The 23,526-nt window shown below is 42.3% G+C and overlaps 1 protein-coding gene across 1 annotated transcript; it reads right to left on the reverse strand.

Moving 5' to 3' along the window:
* Positions 1–1,382: 1,382 nt before the first annotated feature.
* On the reverse strand, positions 1,383–23,134 carry LOC135078909 (integrin beta-nu). Its single transcript, XM_063973483.1, has 13 exons — positions 22,907–23,134; positions 19,133–19,271; positions 15,743–15,900; positions 14,559–14,724; positions 14,180–14,324; positions 12,339–12,528; positions 11,734–11,855; positions 11,297–11,626; positions 10,783–10,955; positions 9,992–10,183; positions 9,423–9,592; positions 2,849–3,049; positions 1,383–2,068 (listed from the first exon to the last, which is right to left on the reverse strand). The coding sequence occupies exons 1-13, from the start codon at positions 22,971–22,973 to the stop codon at positions 1,683–1,685; spliced, it is 2,439 nt and encodes an 812-aa protein (XP_063829553.1). The 5' UTR covers positions 22,974–23,134; the 3' UTR covers positions 1,383–1,682.
* Positions 23,135–23,526: the final 392 nt, after the last annotated feature.

A 23,526-nucleotide genomic window follows, 5' to 3' on the forward strand; every position in this document is an offset into this window, starting at 1 on the left:
GATAGTGGAAGAATGATATCTACGGTCAATGGGACCGCCAGATGATGGCTGATTACTGTTGCCATAATTATGGAATTTTCCTGACCAAAACCATAACATAAAAGCTTACAGAAAAAGCTTTTTGTAGTTTTTTTTTCTATTATTTGATGAAAAGCAAATAATTTTTAATTTTTATATCGTTCTTAAATAGGATCTTAGTGTAAATATTTTTTTTATACAGATTGGTGTTTTTATTTTGGTTTTTTTCATATAAATAGTTAATAGTATTTATCTCAAGATCTAGAGTCAATTTGACAAATCTAATATTTTTCTAGTATTCAGCACAGCAGTCGCATACAGAATTGACTCTAAACTACCATGCCGCAAAATGACTGTTCCCCAGTGTTATGTGCGAACGTAGAGATTCACTCCGTCTCTGTCTGACAAACAAATTTGAGCGCAGGCAGGTGTGAGATAGGAATAGGTGTTTGATGTATTACGTAATTTAAACTCTATTTGTACACAGGTAAGGTTTTGAATATTTTAATTTTTGTTCTCTCTCATCCAGCTCACTCCTTGTTGACTAGCCGGTAAAAAACCAGTTTTTATTCTTCCGACAGGTTTGTTTTGGTTTGTTGTCACGCGTCCGTGATAATTGCATAAATAAAAAATAGAAAAAATTATGTAAATATTTTTATGAAATTGATATCTTTTAAATACGCCAACTTTTAAGTTGACAGTCCTAAGCCTGTTGAATTATGAAGGGAGGATATTATTATCAATCAATCAACAACCAGCAAAAACATTATTATTCAATTTCAAATTGCATTATTAATACTACGAGTGGATCTTTTCAAAGAAAATTGTATTTTAAAGTCATAATACGTGGATTAGTCCGCACTAGTCGCGTCAAGTATGGTAAATTACTACGTACTAAGTGGAACAGGTATTTGGATCACGTATTAATAAATACTTGGAATAGGTGCACCTAGTATCAAATTTACCTAGTATAACCCATCTCTACTGATTGAGATTGTCCAAGCCGTCATGGACGATTTTTTCCACATTTTTTAACATAGTAACTAAATAAGACGCAATATAAAAATTTCATCCGTTAAAAGCCCTCAAGTTATTTCTGAACTTTAGTTTAGTAAAAGATTTAGAATCTCAAATCGCTTATTTTAAAAATAAAACCATAAATAGAAAACGAATAGAGGTAACTTTGGGAATTTATTCTATCGAGTCAACTTCATCAAATCGTGTTTCCATCCGTTAATAGCCCTAGAAAATATCCTCAACTATGCCCAATAAAAATCTTAGCCTTTAATTTTACTGTTTAGTACCTCAAAAATGAAAAATGAAAACCTCATTTTCGCCATTTTCTCTGCTACCCGGCCTTAAGATGCAGGGACAATCAGAATGTTTATTTAACAACAATATTAGAAGAGAGTTGTAAATGTGTAAGATTTAATTATGCAGAATTATCAAGCTGCATAGATCAGCGCATGAGTGGGCACTTTAATAACGTGTTGCTATGGACAGCTCGTTTCTAAATTAATGGCACAATTGAACATCATACAAGCAAGTCTCGTCAATTACGAATCTTTCTTAGTTGCTATTATTAAAAGGGCATCATGAAACTTTCAAACAATTGAACAAAACAGTTCAACAGTGTAACTACATATAGTCAAAATAAGTTGAACTCAATCATTCTTCTCCCTATTATATGCTTCGGGCATCTTGAACTCTGAGATCGGCGAAATGTACAACGGGTTCAGTTCTTGCATATTCTTCCTGCTCTCCTGGGCTTCTTTCACAAATTTCGCGTACGCTCTCCTATCCGATACAATCTGTCCACTTTTTATTACTAAAATGACGACTAATCCTGCAGCTACGACGCAGGCCATGATGACTAAAGCACTCGTCATGAGCCGGGCACTGGTGGGCTGGTAGCACTCCACGGATCTGATGACGATCTCCATGGCAACCATGGAACTGGTCGCGGCGGTGTAGGTGTACTTGTACTCGCACTCTTGACTGTCTTTGTCCCGGCGGAGGATGCATGAGATCTCGCCGGATGTTAGTAACTCTGAAAGGAGGATATAATGACTTATCAGCACGATATTCTGTACATTGTAACAATTAAGATCCGAATCCAGTGCACAGCAACGTGACAGTATGACAACCCTTAAAACATGCGTCTAGTTGCGCATTGCTCAATAAGTTGACGGCATAACATATATGTATATTGAACCACAGAATGATATGCATTTCATTTCCAACAGTAACCTAACTGTCTGTCCACAACAAAAACAAAAATAGATTAAAGTGTATTTTAGCCTATTCGAAACCGCAAAGAGCAGTGGCGATGAGGCGCAGAAGGTAGATAATGATATCGTTAGCCGACCGCACTCTCAAGCCGTAATGACAACCGCCAACTAAATTATTGTAAGCGTACATTACTCACACCTCGCTTTCTTTAGAAGAAGTAAACTGTATTATAAAGCTCGTGATTTTCTTTTTTAATAACTTTGTGGTAAAATGTAATCCAAAAATCATAAAACAGAAGATCCGTCATGGTCTATATTTGGACATGTGAATTTCAGGCGTTTCGCATTACGCACCTAAACGGCTCTATCATTCTTTGTCTTGAAAGGAATGAAAAAGACGCTTAAAAAAATATGCAGTTACTAAAGATCTTCTTCAAGTAGTGACCCTACTTGAAGTAGTGGCATTACGAATCTAAATAGCTCTATATTATAGTCTTCTCTGTCTCAAAACTAATTTAAAAAGAGGCTTGCAAAAAAAACGCAGTTCCTAAAGACCTTCTTCAAGTAGTGAGCTTACTTAAACCTTAAGTGCGACTTACCTTGCTCATTGAGCCTCTCAGTAACTGTGTAGTTGACAGAGCCGATGGAGCAGACGTCCAAGCAGCTACTATTGAGGTGGCAGGCCACACACGGCTCGGCGGTCACGCAGAGAGGGTTCTCGCACGTGGCGCAAGTCTCGCAGAACGCTCCTGTGTATTTGATGCCGTCTTCGTCCTTGCGAGCTGAGCACTGACATTTGCCTGTAAAATAACATTAAATAACGAGAAAAGATTAAATAAAATAACGTTTGTAACGCGGCAACGCTATTTCATAACGTTTATAACGTTATCGCGCGCGAACAACGCAACGTTAGTGTTATCACGCCATCTCGTCTAATAGCGAATCACGCGGAAGTATGGTGCCGCGCCCTTCCCTCGGCCAATCGGCGCGAGGCAGTCCCCCCGCGCGTCTCGCGACTCACGCGGAAGTTCTAGAAGTTTCCTTCTTCCCGGTGCGCGACGCCAACGTGAACGGTCGATTTTGAGCTAGCCTATTTTATATGTGGAAATATGTAAATTCCTAATAATTGTTTGCCATGAAAAGTTTGTTTAGTCGTAAGCTTATGTTCCAATAAATGAATATTGTGAAACCACGACTAAAATGACGCCCAACTCGAGGCCTTAACCTACGAACAGTACCGGCAAAGTACCTACCGTGAGTGCAGCGTGTCGAAACCTGTTTTTACCGGCGTGAAAAACAGTGCAATCTCGAACTTTACGAGTGACGATGGCTTCCGCGACGCGATCCAAGTGTGGGGTCGCAGGCAACCGCGACGACCACGACGACCACTCAGCGGCAACGGCATCGGCAGCCGCGGGCGACCAGGGGGTCGCTCAGCACGGCGCCGACCGGCAAGCGACAGCGGCTCCGACCGCGCCCGGCGGCAGCGCCGCGGGCCCGTTCATGACCGAGTCGCAGGTGTCCTCCCTCCTGTCGGCCTTCGCGCGGTCCCAACAGGAGGCCAACCGCATCCTCTTCGAGAACCTACTGACGACGCTGAGCACCACGAGCACGACGAGCACGGGGCCGGCAGTACCGCCCCAGTCGCCACCGATGTCGACATCCGAGTCGCAGTTCCGAGGCGGGTCGTTCGCAAAATGCACGGCACGCTTCGATGGGCGAGCGGACGACGCCGACAACTTGGAAGCATTTCTGGACGCCGTCACTACATACAAGGAGTGCCTGAGCGTGAGCGACGAGCACGCGCTGCGCGGCCTCCCCATCCTGCTGGTGGATGATGCAGCTGTGTGGTGGCGAGGGGTCAAGAACTCCGTCTACACCTGGGACGACGCGGTCGCGCGCCTACGAGGCATGTACGGCGCCGCACGACCGGCCTACAAAATCCTTCGCGAAATATTCGCGCAAGAGCAAGGACAGCAACGATGCGACGTGTTTATCTCGAAGACGAGAGCGCTGATAGCTAAACTTCCATATGAACTGAACGAGTGTCTGCAGATTGACATTGTTTACGGTCTACTTGACCGACGAGTGCGTAAACGCGTAACCCGCGAAAGTGTTGTGTCGTTAGACGTGTTGGTGGATAGGGCCCGCGATATCGAAGAGTCTATCGCCGAGGTAACGCAAGGGGACTCAGGTAAAGGTCCGCGCGGCACCACTAGTACCTATTCCATCCAGAAAACCGTAAGTAGTTCTCCGCTAACTGATAACACACCTACACACTCGCCCTCTAGTTCAAATGACGCAAAAACACAGGGACGTAATCGTTTACGTTGTTCTTTTTGTAAAGTATTTGGTCATCAAATAGATAATTGTCGTAACCGTGAGCGAAATAACAAAACTTCCACGAGCAAAGACAACTCCGAACGTAATTTTAATAATAATAGTTCGCGTAATAGTAGTACAATACGGTGTTATGGATGTGGCCAGCAAGGCGTAATCAAATCGAAGTGTGAGACGTGTAGTCCGAAGTCTCAATCGGAACTTCACACTTTAGGGTCCCGTCGTACTTTTTACAATAATCGTAAACCCCCCGTAACATTATTATCATCACGTAACAAGACGAAAACTCGTCGTAACTCATCACGTAAAAATCCCGTCATACAGGGTGAAAACGGGAATGTTTTGACAATACAGGGTGAAACCGGGAATTTGTTCACTAAAAATTGTAAACCCGGGAATATTAATTCAGCACGGGGTGGTAACCGTAGTTCACCTGTAACACAGGGTGGTAACCGTAGTTCACCTGTAACACAGGGTGGCAACCGGAATTTTTCGGACACACAGGGTGGCAACCGGAACTTTTCGGGCATATTACAGAGTGGCAAATGCGACTTTTCTGGGATGCAGGGTAACGCATCCGAAATGTGTCACAGTGGTAATTGTGTGCAAGATAGATGTGAAATGCCTATCTCACCCGATGTTTTACGCAATTTTCGAGAAATTGCCGATTTTGAGGCGAAAGCCAGTTTTTCAGGTGGTAGTGAGCTTAATTCCGCCCAGGTGAAGGGTGAGCCTCACGATTTTTGTTTCCTCCCTAATCTTACTTTTTATACAGCGGGAGTTGACTTCGACCAGTTCAAACCGACGATCCGTATCAAGATCTTGGGTCATAGCGGTGTTGCTGTCATGGACACAGGGGCTACGAACTGCCTTGCCAGTCCGATGCTGTACCGGACGTTGGTGGACGGCGGCGTACGCTTCATGGAGACGCAGCGATCGATCGGGTTAGCAGACGGAACACGACAGGTACACGATGTCCTTATAGGTGACGTGACTGTCGTCCTGCAGGGTCGAAAAATATTTACCACATTCATGGTGATCCCTGGAGCTGATACGAGGACGCTTCTAGGACGCGATTTCATCCGAGATGCAGGTATTCTCATCAATATCCAGCAGGCAACGTGGAGTTTTGCCGACACACCAGGCCGGCGGTATGCCTTTGTAAAGGACCATGTACCTACCCCTTCCGCCGATGCAGAGCTGATGCGTGTCGAGGCCACCAAGCTGAAGCTGAGGGATGATGAAGGTGTTCACCTGAGTGATGAGCAGCGCGACAGGCTTAATGAGCTGTTGGTGGAGCACGCTGATCGCTTCGCTCCCGATGGCAAGCCTACGGATTTCGCGACGCACCACATTAAGACTGACGAGAAGCAGGAGCCTATCGCTTCTCCACCTTACCGACTGTCACAGGGTAAGAGGCAGCTTCTGGAGCAGGAGCTGGATAAGTTGCTGAGAGACGACATCATTGAGGAGTGCGAGTCACCTTGGGCAGCAAACGTCGTACTTGTCACGAAGAAGGATGGCGGCGTACGCCTCTGCGTGGACTATCGCAAACTCAATGCCGTGACGGAGCCGGACCGGTACCCTCTGCCGAGGATGGATGATGTCCTGCACGCCGCGAAGACCAGCAACTTCATGAGCACGCTAGATTTAAGATCTGGCTACTTCCAAGTGAGTGTCGCAGAAGAGGACCGCGACAAGACCGCCTTTATCACACCCGTCGGTACGTACCGATTTAAGCGGATGCCCATGCGTTTGCGCAACTCTGGCGCTACTTTCCAAAGGCTTATGGACAGGTTCAAGTCAAACATCCGGGGCGACGTCTCCATGCTATGCTACCTCGACGACCTGATTGTCTTGTCTGACACGTACTCTCGACACCTGGAGGACCTGGAAGCGGTGTTTGATAGACTCGCATTATTTGGTTTGCGCATCAACCGCGAGAAGAGTTTTTTCGCCAGAGATTCGGTGAAGTTTTTAGGTCACCTGATAGTTCCAGGAGGAATACAGGTGGACCCAGCCAAGACCGAGGCCATTACGTCCCTGCCGCCGCCGAGCAACCTGAAGCACCTGAAATGTTTTATTCAGACGACGAGCTGGTTCCGGCGGTTCATCCCCAACTATGCAGAGATTGCCCGGCCTTTGACGACGCTGCTAAAGAAGGACGCCAGCTGGAAGTGGGCGCCGGAGCAGCAGTCTGCCTTTGAACAGCTGAGACAGCTACTCGTGACGGCGCCGATATTGCGGCAAGCCGATGAGACCCAGCCGTACAAGCTACGAACCGACAGCAGCGGCTATTGCCTCGGGGCAGTTTTGATGCAGGGGGAGGGGCCCGACGAGCGCCCCATTGAGTACGCTAGCCGCCTCCTGACTGCCGCCGAGAGGAACTACACGACAACAGAGCGTGAAGCCTTAGCAGTTGTGTGGGCTGTCACGAAGTTTCGGGGATACATCGAGGGTTCCGAAGTAGTTGTCGTTTCAGACCACCAGCCCTTGAGATGGCTGATGAGTGTCAAGTCGCCCAGCGGAAGACTCGCAAGGTGGGCGCTGACACTGCAAGAGTACAACATGCGCATCGATTATGTGCCAGGTAAGTCCAACGTTGTAGCGGACACCCTATCGCGACCCGCGTGCAGTGAAGAGACCAGCTGTGACCTGTGTCTTACCGTGGTCGATCTCCCAACTCAGAGCGCATCCGACCTGCGCGAGAAGCAGCTTCAGGACCCTGAGATCAAGAGGATTATAGACGACTTGGAGACGGAAGACGAACCCTTTAGGGGGAGACAGTGGTCAAACCGCGGCTACGTGATGTCAGATGGAATTTTATACAGATGTGGTCCTGAATCCGACGAGAATGACGACGCGTGCTTAGTTGTACCGACGAGCGAGAGAGCAAAGGTCCTCGCTGATTACCATGACGCACCGACGGCTGGTCACATGGGAGTCGAGCGCACGCTGCACCGGATCAGTTCACGATTTTATTGGCCTGGTATGAGAGCGACTGTGGCTGAGTATGTGAAGAATTGTGTGCCTTGTCAGCGGTATAAAGCTGATAACCGCAAGCCAGCCGGCCTTCTTCAGTCCCCTGCCGGAGCCCGCCGTTTTGAAGTAATGTCTGTCGACCTTTTCGGTCCCTTGCCGGAGACACCCGCGGGGAACCGATGGATTTTGATTGTCGAGGATGTTTGCAGTAGATGGATCCAACTCTTCGCATTGAAGAATGCCACCAGCGTAGAATGTGCCAAGACCCTTATTGAGGAGGTTTTCCTGAGGTTCGGTGTGCCGAGGAGGATGGTAAGCGATAATGGCGTGCAGTTTGTTAGCGAGATCATGCAGCAGGTCTGTAACACGTTCGGGATCGATCAGTGCCTGACGCCATTCTACCATCCTGAGGCCAATCCTGTGGAGAGAAAGAACAGAGACCTGAAACCTCAGCTGGCAATCCTGGTGGGCAGAGATCATTCGTCGTGGGACGAGCACATAGCTTCCGTGAGGTTTGCGATGAACTCGGCATTGTGCACTAGTACTGGGTACTCACCTGCGTTCCTTACCTTCGGGCGGGAGCTGCGCGCGCCTGCCGACGCACTCACTGACATGAGGGAGATTGTGGAGAATGATAAGTTCGTTGCTAATATTACCACTTACCTTAGGAAGCTGTCCTCCGCACTCCTCGACGCTAGAGATGCTCATGAGAAAGCCCAGGCGATCCGGAAGAAATACGCCGACGAAGGTCGTCGGCCGCCGCCCGACTATAAGGTAGGCGATTTGGTCTTGCTGAAGACCCAGGGTTTGAACGACACTGATCGAGGTCAAACCCCTAAGTTTAACCCTAGGCGTGACGGCCCGTATAAGATATCGAGGGTCTTGAGTGACACTACTTACCTCCTGGAGGGAGAGTCTGGAGCGAAGTTAGGGAAATACCATGCCTCACAACTTACTCCGTTTGTTGGTCACATCCAGCCGCCTGTTAGGGAAAAGCGTAGGCGAGGTAGGCCGCGTAAGTCTTAAGCTAGTCCAGACCGCGTTGCGTCGTCTGAACTAGAGGGGGAGGTTGTAACGCGGCAACGCTATTTCATAACGTTTATAACGTTATCGCGCGCGAACAACGCAACGTTAGTGTTATCACGCCATCTCGTCTAATAGCGAATCACGCGGAAGTATGGTGCCGCGCCCTTCCCTCGGCCAATCGGCGCGAGGCAGTCCCCCCGCGCGTCTCGCGACTCACGCGGAAGTTCTAGAAGTTTCCTTCTTCCCGGTGCGCGACGCCAACGTGAACGGTCGATTTTGAGCTAGCCTATTTTATATGTGGAAATATGTAAATTCCTAATAATTGTTTGCCATGAAAAGTTTGTTTAGTCGTAAGCTTATGTTCCAATAAATGAATATTGTGAAACCACGACTAAACGTTTGTAATTTTCGACACTTTTCTTGGGGATCAGGGAAATAAGGAAAGTGCTATATATATGGGAGCTTTGTTTGAAATAAGGAATACAACAATAAAGATTGGAACACTGATTCGACGTCGTTCTACTATAAAATAAATTAATGCCTAAGATCTCATAGGGGCAAAATTGTAGTGGCCTTGCTATGTCTGTCCCAGAACCTATTCAGGATGGAGAAAACGTTCTCAATTGGAGACCACGTCGGAAAATGTACCTACCTACCTGATACCTAGTCGTACATAGACCGACGAAATCAAGATGATAGTTAAATATGGCTCCATGTAAAAGAGGGAGAGTACTTTACAGTTAAATCTACAATCTAACAATGTTTTTGGTTATTTAAAAAGGATAACAAAATGCCATCTAAACGTAAAAAGAATATTTTACTCACCACAGACGCACTCCCCGTGCCCCGAGCAGATGAGGTCGCTAGCAGGCGAGACACAGGAGTCAGTGCGGTCGGGGCAGTCGCACGCGGCGCCGCCCCAGCCCTCGGCGCAAGCGCATTGCCCGCAGATGCACGTGCCGCGCCCTACGCCTCCGCACTCGACGCCATTCTCTCTGGAAGTCATCAGGTCATTTAGTCTTTATAGCCTCTCTGCATGACCGTATATTCTTCTGATTAATTTCGTTGCGGATCCAACGATAATTTCACTTTCCTCTGGGACAAACTTGACCTTCATTGGCTGGGTTTTTATTAGAGTTTCAGAGGTGGGAACGAAGAGTGGGAATAATCCCCTTTACTGCAGGAACACGACTATTTCTAGTTTACCAGAGGCAAATGGAGAATTAGGTCTACACTTCCCATTATTGCCAAATGGATTGGGAAGACCTAATTTTGTTGAAGTTCACACGTTAGTATTTGCCCGCGCAAGTTGCCTTTAGGACGCTCACGCCATGATCTACTAAACCTGACTCAAAGAAGGAGTAGAGCAGCCTACGTTCTGTAGCAACACTTACTTGCTCCTCTCGCACGCCTTACAGTGACAGAAGCGGCCGTTGAACCCAGGATCGCAGTCGCACTTGCCGCACAAGCATTCTCCTGCGCCTGAGCACACGAGCGAGCGAGTTGCGTTCGGCTCGCGGCACTGCGCCACTAACGCTGCCGATGCCTCTTCGTCTTCGATGGAACAGTCACATTGTGGACCTGACCTGAAATAAATAAATTAAGAGATTCATAATAATAACCAATACTTAGATTTATTTTAATGAAGCAAGAGATTATCTAATATTAGCTATAGTTCTGATTAAAGAGCTTGATTTAAATTATTAAGTAGATACATGACAAATGTTGTACCAAATGTCTGGATAGTTAGTTGTTTTGATTATACCTAGGTAATAGGCATAATTTATTACAATTACTTAGATCATAAATGACATATTGCAATAATGATCCAATCATTTTAGCATTAAGTTAACTCATACATAAATCAAGAACATCGAACAATTTACTCTTAGCAAAAACGCCGATTAGGTTGATTGCCTACTACTTTAACGTACTTTGGAATAACCTTTATCGATTATTCCCAGCAGTTCCATTCATGGCTGTCCCCGAGATGACAACTGTGATCCCTTATTTCACTGGCACATTCAGCACAGCAGGTACGAGTTGGCAAGACAGTTCAGGGACATGTCCTTGACGAGGTCACCGTCGGAGTCATAGCCAAACACTACCTCTAGCGTGAAGGGGTTTTAGCCTAGCTGGCTCCCCACTATGTATAAATTAAAAATGCTTTGATTCTTCTACCCACCATCCCTTATTGCACTGGCACACCCCGCAAACCAGATGCGAGTTGATGGGACAGTTCAGGCCCATGTCTTTGACGAGGTCACCCTCGCAGTCACAGCCGCACTGCAGTTCCACCTCTATCGTGAGGGCGTCCTGGCCTAGCTGGCTTTCTGCTATGCGGATTGTTTGGGTCATCTGAAACATTGTACTACTTTTTTTGAGGTGACTCTACATTTGCTTCATTTCAGTAACTGAAAAGGCCAAGATAAGTGGAAAGTGGCAAGATTATGTTAAGAATTCAGATATCCACTTTATGCGAAGTTATTGATGTTATTTAATGAATAAAAATTCATTATCTGAAAAACTTTTTCCACTTTCAGATTTGGGAAACGTTTCACCGCACTAATGAAATAATGCAAAAAGGTAGAAATATTCGTGATTAGAGTTAATTAACTGACTCATCAAGGGCATGTGGTAATCATACAGGTTTTAATTTATAAATACCGTCATTTAAAGCTTCGCAGTCATATTTTTACCTTCTTATATTCCGGACAGGAATCCAAGCTTAAGTGAGCTTCATAATTTAACGTCATTCCATACTCGACTCCAGTACACCGAGTGGTTTCCATCATTGAGCCGCCAATCACTCCACAATCCGTGAAGTAATGTACCTTCACAGGTCCTGAACTAGAGTCATCTTCAAAGTCTACCACACTGACGATATCTTCGTAACCCATTTTCACCAGCTTCAGTATATTCGAACTGTCGCTTTCCAATTTGGCGACGTAAGTGAAGTCCTCCAAAAGTTGATGTAGATTATCGTAGTATGACTTAACGCTGTCGGTTACCGCAAAAATAACGTTGACCTAAAAATATTTAGACGATTAGTCGCAAATTCGCGAGCAAATATAGCAAGAATGTGTTTATATTAACCGCAGCATTTGCTGTTTAAATCTCTGCAAACACGCCTTACCTTGTGCTTATCTAAAAGTCTGTAGACTTGTTCTATAGAAGGATAGTCGTATATAACAGAGTCTGCGTAGTAACCATCGTCATCTAAATGACATTCTCCATCGTTTTTCCTCGCTGCACCAGCTAAAACAATAAAAAAAAATAAAGTGGCTAGAAATCATATTGAAAACTGTTTTTTTTCTGAATTTCTATTCTATTGTTGTTAATAAGCGGTTAAGGCTACGGTATTGTAATTGAGTTGTGCAAATGTTTATCTATTGTTATAAGAATGATAAAGTATAATGAGACTATTGTACATCTCGATTCTCGATGTAGGTGGAATGTTTTGTGTACAAATATTCAATACGAAATTAATGCTAGGTATACCGTTAGCAAAGAGATAGGGATTCCTCTGGTACTACAAAATTAATACATGGATCTCTATCATCTGATGTAACATGTTATCTAGGTATTCATTCAATTTATGTCAGGAATAGATGTTAAAAAATATTTTTGACTAGGTGACCGCATCCGCTAAAATTGGAGGCATTATGTAGGTGTCGTTTTAAAGTTCAACAATAGATATAACAAATGACTGTACTATTAGATGAAAAACATCATCCGTACCAAGTTTCCCATCGCCAGCTGTGTGTATCGAGCCATCGGTCAGCAGTATCACGATCTTCCTACTGCGTGTGGACCAGCCAATCCTGTCTCCGCAAGCGATGGCCTGCACCAACGCATCTAGCTGACCTTCAGCGTTGTCCAGGTTGGCCGTCACTGCACTGGTGTTCACTTTCTTGATGAATTCTTGGACCTGTGGGAAAAGATCTTTATAAACAAGATATTCTGATATCGGTCTCTTTCGAGATTTAAGCCACAAATTCGAATTATTGCGAGAAATTGATAGAGCCATTGATTGCAGGAATGAGTCTTTGTTCGGTTGTAGATTTCAGGATTTCAAAAGATGACTCCATTTTGTTTACAAGGAAAGACCACATATCCTGTATCTGTTGTACCTTCACAAATATTAAGGTAACCTAACCTAACCTAAACCTTTGTTTGTCACCTGTCATCCGCTTTGCAATGGGGGGAAGTCGAACCTTAATTTCGAACTCCTCCTAGGTATGTTCTTCTGATTAATTTCGTTGCGGGTCCAATGACGGGCCAAACTTGACCTTCATTGGTTGGGTTTTTATGGCGGTCGAGCTGTAGATCCTAGCTACACAGGAGTTGCAGTGGTGGGAACGAGAGGTGGGAATAGTCCCGTAACCTAACCTACCTATAAGTTATTTTGAACAGCACCATCATGAAGTAGGCACGATTATTTAAGCGTTTCCTTTAGCTCGGCTATCTTTATGGATACGGATAAGCCAAATAAGATTATCTACTTACATGATATATTACAGTTGAGATCATAGAACCTAGTAAATATTAAAGTGTGGGTGGCTTAGAGCTTGCCGCGAATTAATGCAGTTGGTTAGCTATAGCAAATAAGTTAACTTTAAAAAGAGATAATCTGAAAGACAAAATCTATGAATCATACAGGTTACACAGTCCAATTATAAAAACGTATTTTCTATAAAATCTCGCAGGAAACGTAGCTACGGAAAAATGTGGTCGGAAAAAGATCATTTAGATGTGATATCCAATTAATAGCTGCCCCAATTTTACGTCATGATTGCAACTTAAAGGAAAAAGAAGTGACTAATGAATAAATATCAATACTTACTAAGTAATAAATTATTAAGTGCATAATACTTAAATCTATTTTTTACAGCGTAATATGATTTTTATTTAGTCTGAGAAGAAGGCGTTTTTCTGTGAACCAGACATGAAAGGCATTAAGTCCGCCTTATGTACACTGTTCTATGTGTATATAAGTTTAAAATAATAATAATAACATGACCTAAAAGAGACTTTTCCACGAACGTCCCAAAGGTACTAAAATAGAGCCTAACTTACCTGGTCAGTGAGCGACAGATGGTGCCTGTAGTTGTAGGTGGCCTCGCACTAGTGTTCCTCCATGGCGCACGGGTTGGCGCGCCTCTTGGCATCAATGGTGATGATCGGCAGTCATTGAGCCAGTCCAATTGTCACAAGATTCAAGTCCCCAAGATTACAAATACCTGGTCTGTGAGCGACAGATGGTGCCTGTAGTTGTAGGTAGCCTCGCACTGGTGCTCTTCCATGGCTCACGGGTTGGCGCGCCTCTTGGCATCAATGGTGATGATCGGCAGTCATTGAGCCAGACCAGTCATCACAAGATTCAAGTCCCCAAGATTACAAATACCTGGTCTGTGAGCGACAGATGGTGCCTGTAATTGTAGGTAGCCTCGCACTGGTGCTCTTCCATGGCGCACGGGTTGGCGCGCCTCTTGGCATCAATGGTGATGATCGGCAGTCATTGAGCCAGTCCAGTTATCACAAGATTCAAGTCCCCAAGGTTACTTAATAGAGACAAATACCTGGTCTGTGAGCGACAGATGGTGCCTGTAGTTGTAGGTGGCCTCGCACTGGTGCTCTTCCATGGCGCACGGGTTGGCGCGCCTCTTGGCATCCATGCTGATGAATGGCATCAGGGGCTTGTCCGCGAAGCTGCCGAAGCCTAACCTTTAAAGCAATTAATCGTTGAGGAAAAATACCTAAGAACGCAATATAAATTTGCCAAAACTAACTCATTATAGATAGTTAATACTAATGACAAGGTTTTATAATGAGCAAATTATAATAACAGTCCTTACCTTTCATATTTATAAGTTACTCATCGTGACACAACGAATATAATTATTATCGGAAAGTTTCATACTAACAACGAAATCTTTAAGAAAATTATTGTTTTCATACCTAAAGTTATCAGTCAGATTTTTCAGCGTAACAGAGAGGGCATCGCCTAGGGTCAACAGAGTCTCTTTGTCGTCCTTCATGGACCACGTCAGGTCCATCAGGTAGTACAAGTCCAGGGGGTAGTTCTTTGCTGGACGAAACGAAAACGACAACTTTGTCGTCTCACCTGCAATACAAAACTAGATCTTAGCTTGTTACGTTAAATACTGACACTTAATGTGAGTTTCTTACAAAATTAATTACACAATTTATGATTATTATTTTACTAATTTGATAAGCTCTATCAGAAAAATTTTCGTATTTTCCAAGCAATTTTGAAGGTAAAACCTATACACGCTCTTTTTTCCTCAACGTAAGTACTTAGTACTTACTTAACAAATAAATATTAAAAATACATTCTTCCTCATTAGCCAAACATGTTACAAAACATGTAATGAATTAATTTAAATTTCCTTGTCAATTTGTAAAGAGCTAAGTAGTAAACTTAGTAGTGGTATGACCTATGACCCAAAAAGTTCTTTGTCTCAGACGCATGCGTAATTCTTACTTCCCACTTAACCCAACCAAAAGTCAAGATGTACATGACGCCTTACGTAAACAGCTTAGTCCCGTTATTCTAGTAGGAAGTTAAAAGTAACGTTACGGTAAAGAATTTAAAGGGATTCCTGCGTGTAATTATGACCCCTGCCCCCGGCGGCTGTCACGTGTGCTGCCAGACAGACGAGCCAAACCTCAAGTTAAACACTGCACCTTTGCTTAACCCTAAACACACGCTTGACCCCTACGTGCTTTATGGGAAATTCACTAGTGAATTACAAACTATAAAACAATCAATTTAATTCTGTTAATCTACCTTTGATAGCTTCTCGGTGATAGAGATTCGTAACGATTGCAAGATAGATTTGGAGAGTGATAAAGGACGCACTTACCCAGAAAGGTCAAAGGATCCAATCCACAAAAATTCCAAAACTGAGTTTAACTAATATGCCAACGAGGACCGCTGAAAAATGTATATTTTCAACTACCGAGTAAAAAAAATCGAATCTTCATGTGGATTGCATATGGAATATAAATTCGTCCTGCCCTGTATTCTTATTGTAGTAACTACCTCATCATCATGATAATTTCAGCTACAGGACCTTCACTTTGAACATAGGCCTTTCCCAAACTGAGATCTAACTTACGTGGTTTTAAAGAGATCCTCATCTTCTGGGGCTGAATCTGCACCACATTCTCAAGAGAGTCCGGGAGCACGTCTTGTAGCGAGCTGTTTGACACCACCTCCCACACCGGCGGTGCAGGCCTTTGGATCAGACCTTGGCTGCAGCCACTTTGCACTAAGCTGGAGAAAACATAATACCAATTACAATCCACGCGTGCCACTTGCTTTAATCCTACTTTCTAATTACTCTGGATTAAATCTTTCTCTTTTTAATGAACGGTATCTCCCGCGCCAAAATTGTTCCGTGCCAACTACATAGTTGGTTCTTTATATCTTGATACGGATTATATTGTTACTCGAGATGACTAATGTGTTTTCCCACAACATAATAGTGTAGAGTGAGTACTTAATTAGTTTCAGTGTAGATAGTTAAAGTTCGTTTAGATAAGTCGATATGAAAACAATACATCTCGCACGTAACTTTGTAACCTGACTCACCATAAACCTATGTATTTATTTTTGGTTACTTACCGAAAGTTGCGCCTATTAAGATAACAGTTATGGTACTTATAAATTGCATACCTTCTATACAGATTAATTCGTTAAATTGATAATATCAACGAGTTTGTTAGGGGGTCACAGGCATTATTTACATATTCTGAAATCATTTGAATCGTTCCTACCATAAAAAGTTCAAATTCAGCTCTAGGTACCAGCATCTAAGACAAATATGAACCGAAATATTATTTCTACACAAACGAATATGACGAAATATTAACCTGTGTGGTCAACCGTATAATCTAGTCATCGGAACACAATTCCATCGAATACTTTTGTAAGATACGAGCGTTGCCTAGCTCGGAATTAGCTGCGCAGCGTGCGTTGAATCGGCCATTGAAAAGCATTCATCCCAGCGGGCTTGGTGTGGCCATAGGCGCACATACCAGGGAAATCAGCCAGAAAAAAATTTTCCTAAATGGTGACAATTGATAAGAGTTCATGCATGTCTTTTTTCGTCGCGACTAAAGCCGCAAGCCAACCTTCCATTGTGGAAATCATTGGGGGATCATCATCTATGTTCAGTAGTGGACCGTCCTATGGCTGAAATGATGATGATGATGAAAGCCGGATGCAAACCAAAAACCAAATTTAATTTAATTTATTGCAGTTGAGGGGTTTGCAGTCTGCTTAGGGGTCATCCATAAAGTACGTCACACGTAAAGAGGGGGGGAGGGGGTTGACAAAGTGTGACATGGTGTGACAAGGGGGTGGGAGGGATCCTAAGTTTCGTGACATCACATTTCAATTGTTTCAAATATTTGATATAATGTTGATTTCATAAAAAAAGTACTTAATTTAAATGGAAACAAAACTAATTTCGGAACTGCCGTTAATTTAATAATTTTTCGATGTGAAATTGCAAAACATGTGACGTCACACTAGGGAGGGGGGGTCTCAGAAATGTGACCACCTGTGACAAGGACGGAGGGGGGGTCAAAAAATCATGAAATTCGTGTGACGTACTTTATGGATGGCCCCTTACCTGCTTGAGATCTCTATATACAAGCACAAAATGCAAGCATGGTATCGTCTGATATTCTTAACAACTGTTGTTTACAGCAAAAGAGTTCACTTTATGTGCCTCTATGAGATTTGAACGCTTTACTAACCAATGCGACGATAGAGCCTCTTTGGGTGCAAGAATTTATATAAAAGTAAGAACTAAAATATGAACTGGTGGTTCTAGTCGATGCTACGATGGAGTTACAGTCAATAATCAATCACACGACGATCTCTTGATTAGCCGGGATCGAGCGGCGAGCGGACGTGGGAACGGCCAATCCGCGTCGGTGCTTTAAAAGATCGGCCCGTGCGCACTGCGCATTTCGGCGCTCTCTGAACTCTCTCCGAACATGTTTCAATCAAACCAATATAGGAATAGAAAAAGAAAACACACCATAGAACGGCCACGCTCATAGACAAGTTTATTTTAGTTCATAAACAGAACGAGAGTGTGAAAAGAAAAATGTATCACATGTTTGTAATACGGAACTAAATTAACTTGGCGCCTTCTTCGGGCGATGTTTTAATTTTAGGATTAGATAGATCTATTTTCGTGCCAATGCATTTCCTACTAATAACACTTAGGCGCGTCGTAAAATATCGCGGTATAAAACATCTATTATATTGCTTAGATGACCTGTTTTCAGAGTAGGTACCTGACTTTCTCTTAGAAGAAATAATCGTAAATAAAGAAATTAGAAAGCTTCAATACAAATTAATTGTTTTTATACTTTTGTTGACCTACGTTATTGTTACTACTCATAACACATACACCCACGATTTGATAATGAATTGTAGATTCAACACACAAGTGAGACTGGGAATCGAACCCGGTACCTCGGAGGTGAGGGAGTTGACCTTAGTACTGACCATAGAGAGTTTAATTTTTCCTCAGGACAAACTTGATCTTCATTGTTTGGGTTTTATTGAAGGTAAAGCTGTAGATCCAGGCTACACAGGAGTTCCAAAGGGAACTAGAGGATATTCCTGTGACCACGGAGGGCAACCGCGGAGTAAGGGTCCAAGTCCACGCACCACCACGGTCCTTGTGCTCGATGGACGCTAGCTTTATATGAGTAGATTTGTTTAGTCTGACACCGACACCTCTTCTCTAAATAAATAAATAATAAATAAATAAATAAATCATTTATTTCCCCTCACAAACTTAGGTTAAATTACATTTGGTAAAAAAAATATACATTACGCTATAGGTACTTAATACTAAGTTTGTGTGGGACTGGTGCCTGAAATAGGTTTTGTTTAAAACCTGTTCTACAGGTCACCAGGCCCCCACCCGTGGAATATTATATGGTAGTATAGCGGTAAGACCCTTAAGTGCGATAGTTTGCGAAAACAAATTGATGTTTGCCTGTTACTTTACACATCTATTCGAAAAGCCATAGGACGAATTTGTTGTTACTTGACAGTATTATTATAAAGATAACAGAACAGCTTAATGTAATATGCTCTAATACTAATTATTAAATATATAATACTAATAATACGCGGGCAGTGCCGCAAGAAAAAGCTGGTAACAAAAATAAATTAGCTGGTAACAAAAATAAATTAAATCATGGTCATCTCTGTCTATGTATAGTCTATGGCTATTGTCGCATAAAGTCCTTCACTAACCTCTCATCATCGTTGCACCTCGGCACCGCGGAGCTGTAGTAGGGGTCCGGGCACCAGCGAATTCTTTTGCTTGATGCATGCTAACTTTTTATTAAGATTAGGTTAACCACAATAGTCCAACGGCGGCGGGGTTTCGAACACGCGTTCTTCGTTCCTCGATTGGGCCAGTCCGACACCGACATCATTGGGCTATTGTCGCTTAAAGATCTTCACTAACCTCTCATCATCATTGCACCTCGGCACCGCGGAGCTGTAGTAGGGGTCCGCGCACCAGCGGCAGTGCGGCGCGGCGGAGAGGCACGCGCCGCATTCCTCGTGCTCGATGCACGCTAGCTTTTTGAGCAGCTGTTGTTCGGCTGGAAAAACATTAATTTCATTAAAAAAATCTTCACTCAAGAGATCAATCTCTTCGAAAGCTTCATAGCTTTGAAGCTATGCTAGAGTTGAGTTCCGAACGTCCGGTTCATAAAATATTTAATGATCTATAGATCCGAAGTCCGAAACCATTGGTAAGGACCGCCAAGTAGCGGATGAAAAGTGACTTCTCTAGACCGTCACACCCTCATTATACTAGAAAGAAAACTGCAACTATAAAAAGCTTAAATCACTGTAATATAACGTGCAATAGGTACTATAGCATTATGTCGATAAACAGCAGTGCATCTGTTGCGTTGTTATGACATAAACAATTACTTGGCAACATCTGTTCGATGTATTACCTACTTCACTAGTTACAGTAAGTAAGCTCTTCATTTAGGAACGTTTTAATCTAGCTGCGCTAAGATTGCAATTACGAGATCAAATTTGAACGATAAGCCGATGGAGTCGATTATATCAAAACGCATTTTGCAAAGTACCGCCTCTGCAATATGCATCGAAGCGAGCGTTATAATAAGACATGAATGTATTTATAATATGCAAAATGTTTAATGTTAGTGAACTATTCGCACCTTTATTAATCACGATCACAAAGTATGATTTAATGACGACTCAAAGGCCGGAAGGAAGAAAAGTTCGACGCCTCGGATCTCGTTATAGAAAAAAAAAACAGAACAAGATCTTCCAACAGAAGACCAAAAATGTTAGCAAGCTGAAGTGGTAGTGGGCTGGCCATATCTATCAGAGTACCATGAAAAGTGAAGTAAGGGTTTTCAGGATCGGCAAACGTACCTATCTACTAAAGACCGACCATAACAGGATAGCTGGCAATGGCTAGTTGAAAAAAGCAGGCAATCGTGCTTGGTGGCTTTGAATTACCATTAGCTGAAATGATCATGAAGTACCCAAAAGCAGTATACGACTAAGTATAGCAAGTCTATTCTTGCGTTAATTTTGGGTAACCTTTATCCAATTACTGCCCCACAACAAATGCCATAAATGGGCCACCAAATAGTCCTCAGTGTGACGTCGGTGTTGACACACTTCGAGTGGGCGTTACGCGAGATTGTGAGGACGCGTATTATGGGACGTATCTGTAATCAAGTCCTAATCAAACTTAGTTGTAATATTAAGGCCCGATTCGACCAAACTTTTATCTGAGAATAACTCCTGGTACCTACCTATACATTACAGTTTCAGTATGGGGAAATAATATGTCAAAATGTCGAACAACTGACAATTTATTCTGAGATTATGTAATAAAATGACGACTCTATTTTCTTATTACTTAGTTTAGTTCTACTGAAAGTTGCAGCAACTTTATCAACTTTACCATTGCGGTTACTGCAATAACAATTGTTAATCTCTTAAACCTGTTACTTGTATAACAATTAACTTATCTGAACACTTCTTTGAGTGAATAATGGTAAAGTTGTACTTATTACAAATATATTTTCGAAAAAATTCCAGAGTGAAAATCCGTTGTTGTTTCAGAATGAAAAATCATTAAAGGCATTTGAAGGCTAAACTTATAAAATATAGAAAAATACACTTTTCAAAATGCGTTGGCGAGGAAATGAATAACAAAACATACCAGAGATGAATATTATTTTCAAGATTGGATTATAAATATAAGCCGAACACACGCTCGCGTCAATATTGTGATTATGAGGGCTAATCGAGTGTTACCCAACTGATCGGAGATAGTCGTGGCCACCCGCCGATTACCGCAATTAACGTGCATTTAACGTTAACCAGCGAAGGCGGTAATTATGTGTCAAAGGGCCGGACTGGCATGTGAATTATGCCTTTTTGTAAAGACGTCTTACTTTATTTCGTCAGATTTGAGTCGTCTTTAATATTAGCGACTGGTAACATAGAATAACTCCCTATATAAAACTAAATTACAGCTTACCGAAATTACTTACGTAATTCGTGTTATTATCGTTATGAAATTAAGCGAGCGACATGACTTGATCAATGTTTTTATAAATTAAACATTATTATTATTTTCTGAATAGATAATAAACTTTCATGAAAATTAAATTTACTTCTTTAGTGTATTGTCGATGATACTGAATAAACATTTTTTTTTCTTTCTTTCTTAGCTTACCTATCAAGTTTGCAAAATTACGCCAAGTCAAAAAGAAAAGTAATGAAAGGTATTTGTTTTAGGCTGAATGAAGTCCAGTTATGTTACGAAACTTCTTACGCTATAAGTAGTACGTATTTAAAAAAGCTACAAGTAAACTGTGTACTTTATTATGGCAACTGCAAGTATGTCACTAAAACAAATGAATATTAATCAACCTCAACTTCGGCACCGCCGGTCAAAGCGGATAAATTGTTGCCTATTCATTAAATTATCGTTTTATATTCAATCCATGCGATAAAACCCGTTGCATTGTTTTTGAGGATTGATGCCCTGCCCTTCTATTCAACCTACTTAGTGCAAGTCAATGCGACTGCATCGCAAGACAAAGCCCTGTCTTCATTGTTGAGAACTTTTCCCAAGAGAATCTTCGGATATAAATTTATTGCTTTTTAAACTACGAATACGTGCTCTACCATCACATAATCCTTAGATATTTTAATAAGTATACTTTCCAAAAGGAGGAATCGTAGAAATTAAGATGATTATAAACTTACAAGCTTTTTCTAAGTTTCATTACTTCTAAAATCTATTAGAAGTTCAGTTTAACTTAAAATTTATACCTGCTACGAAATCTTAGGTATAGTACATAGTTACTAGGTACATTTATAAAGTAATTCTTTATACCGCGATCTCATATTATTATGTAGTGTTTTTTCAGCTGCAACTTATCGCGCGGCGTGACGCTACGAACTGAAAACACCTCGATTCGGTCACTATTTCTCCCATTTAAAAATAAAACTGTCAATTCTTGGCGGGATATTTTCTATCCACTAATGCTCGTAGCAGGAATTGGAAGCAGGTGGGTTCCGGCACGCGCTCGCTCAGCTATTTTAGTAATGCACGGACATAAAATAAATTTCCTTTTGAAGTAGACCGTTGGCATTTATGTTTTAGATAAGATAGTTACCTTACTTTTAATTACAACTAACTGACGGCGAACACCCCATTTAAAACATCTGTTTATTTTACTTTCGTCGGGTTTTCAAATTTGGTAGAGTATGGAAGGTGTTTTATTTTGGTTTTAGTCACCACGTTTTCCACATTATCTCGCCTTACGTTAGTTATTGTAAGAAGAAATAGGTGGGTACTTTGATGACGCATAGCATTTGACTTTGAGTACAAGGTTTCACATAAATAAATTATATGAGTAAGTACCTACTTAAAGTAATCTTTACCAGTTAATCTCGGTGACGAAACATTCTAAAATTGTGAATTCACGCAAAGGTTTTGTGAATAACATAAATAAACTAATAATTTACTTATTTACATTTATAAATACGTCCTATAAATTATGTAGAGCTATTACAAATAAATATGTAACAACAAACAGCTACACGTTGGTCAAGTCTTCAGGCTGAATAAATATGAAATAACAATCACGTTACACACAATACAACTAGGTTTTCAGGGCATCTATCATTATCAGGTCGCTATCAGATAAACAAATCAACATCTCACCTTGACCGTTCGCGTATTCAAACACAAGAACAAACGACACAAAACACAACACATAATTCGGGAACATGATCAACGGCGTCCGTTGGCGAGTTACGAGTATACGAGTATTTGCACGGTGTATCGAGTGTTTGCGCGATCGGTTTCGCGATGCGCTGATAAGGGCTGATAACAGTGATAAGGAGTAAGGGCTCGCGACGCGGCCCGCGCGCCGACGTCTCGCCGCGGCCGCATCGGAAACACCTCTGCGTTTGCGATTGCCGAAGGCGCGAGCGATAGCTCTAGGTTTAGATGAAAAACTGAAAGTGATGTGTAACTAAATAAACGTTTGTAGAGACAATACAAACCATATTTTATAACTACATGTCGGAATGTTATGTTATTGTCTCTCACTAAGTAATTGTACTACCTAAGTACGTAAGTGGAAGTGCTCTATGTATTGTAATTATGTATTCTTGAAAGTTAACCTGTTCAGCCAAAGTTGTTAAAAAAACTAGTTAATTCTCATAAGTATCTCTATATTTTTCTCATTTATACATTTACAAGTAGACTGATGAACATGGAAGAAAAGTGTGACTCTATACAAATTTAATGGGCGTTTACAAAAAACTGAAACGTTATCA

This window comes from Ostrinia nubilalis, chromosome 15, assembly GCF_963855985.1.
Source record: "Ostrinia nubilalis chromosome 15, ilOstNubi1.1, whole genome shotgun sequence".
Taxonomy (NCBI): domain Eukaryota; kingdom Metazoa; phylum Arthropoda; class Insecta; order Lepidoptera; family Crambidae; genus Ostrinia; species Ostrinia nubilalis.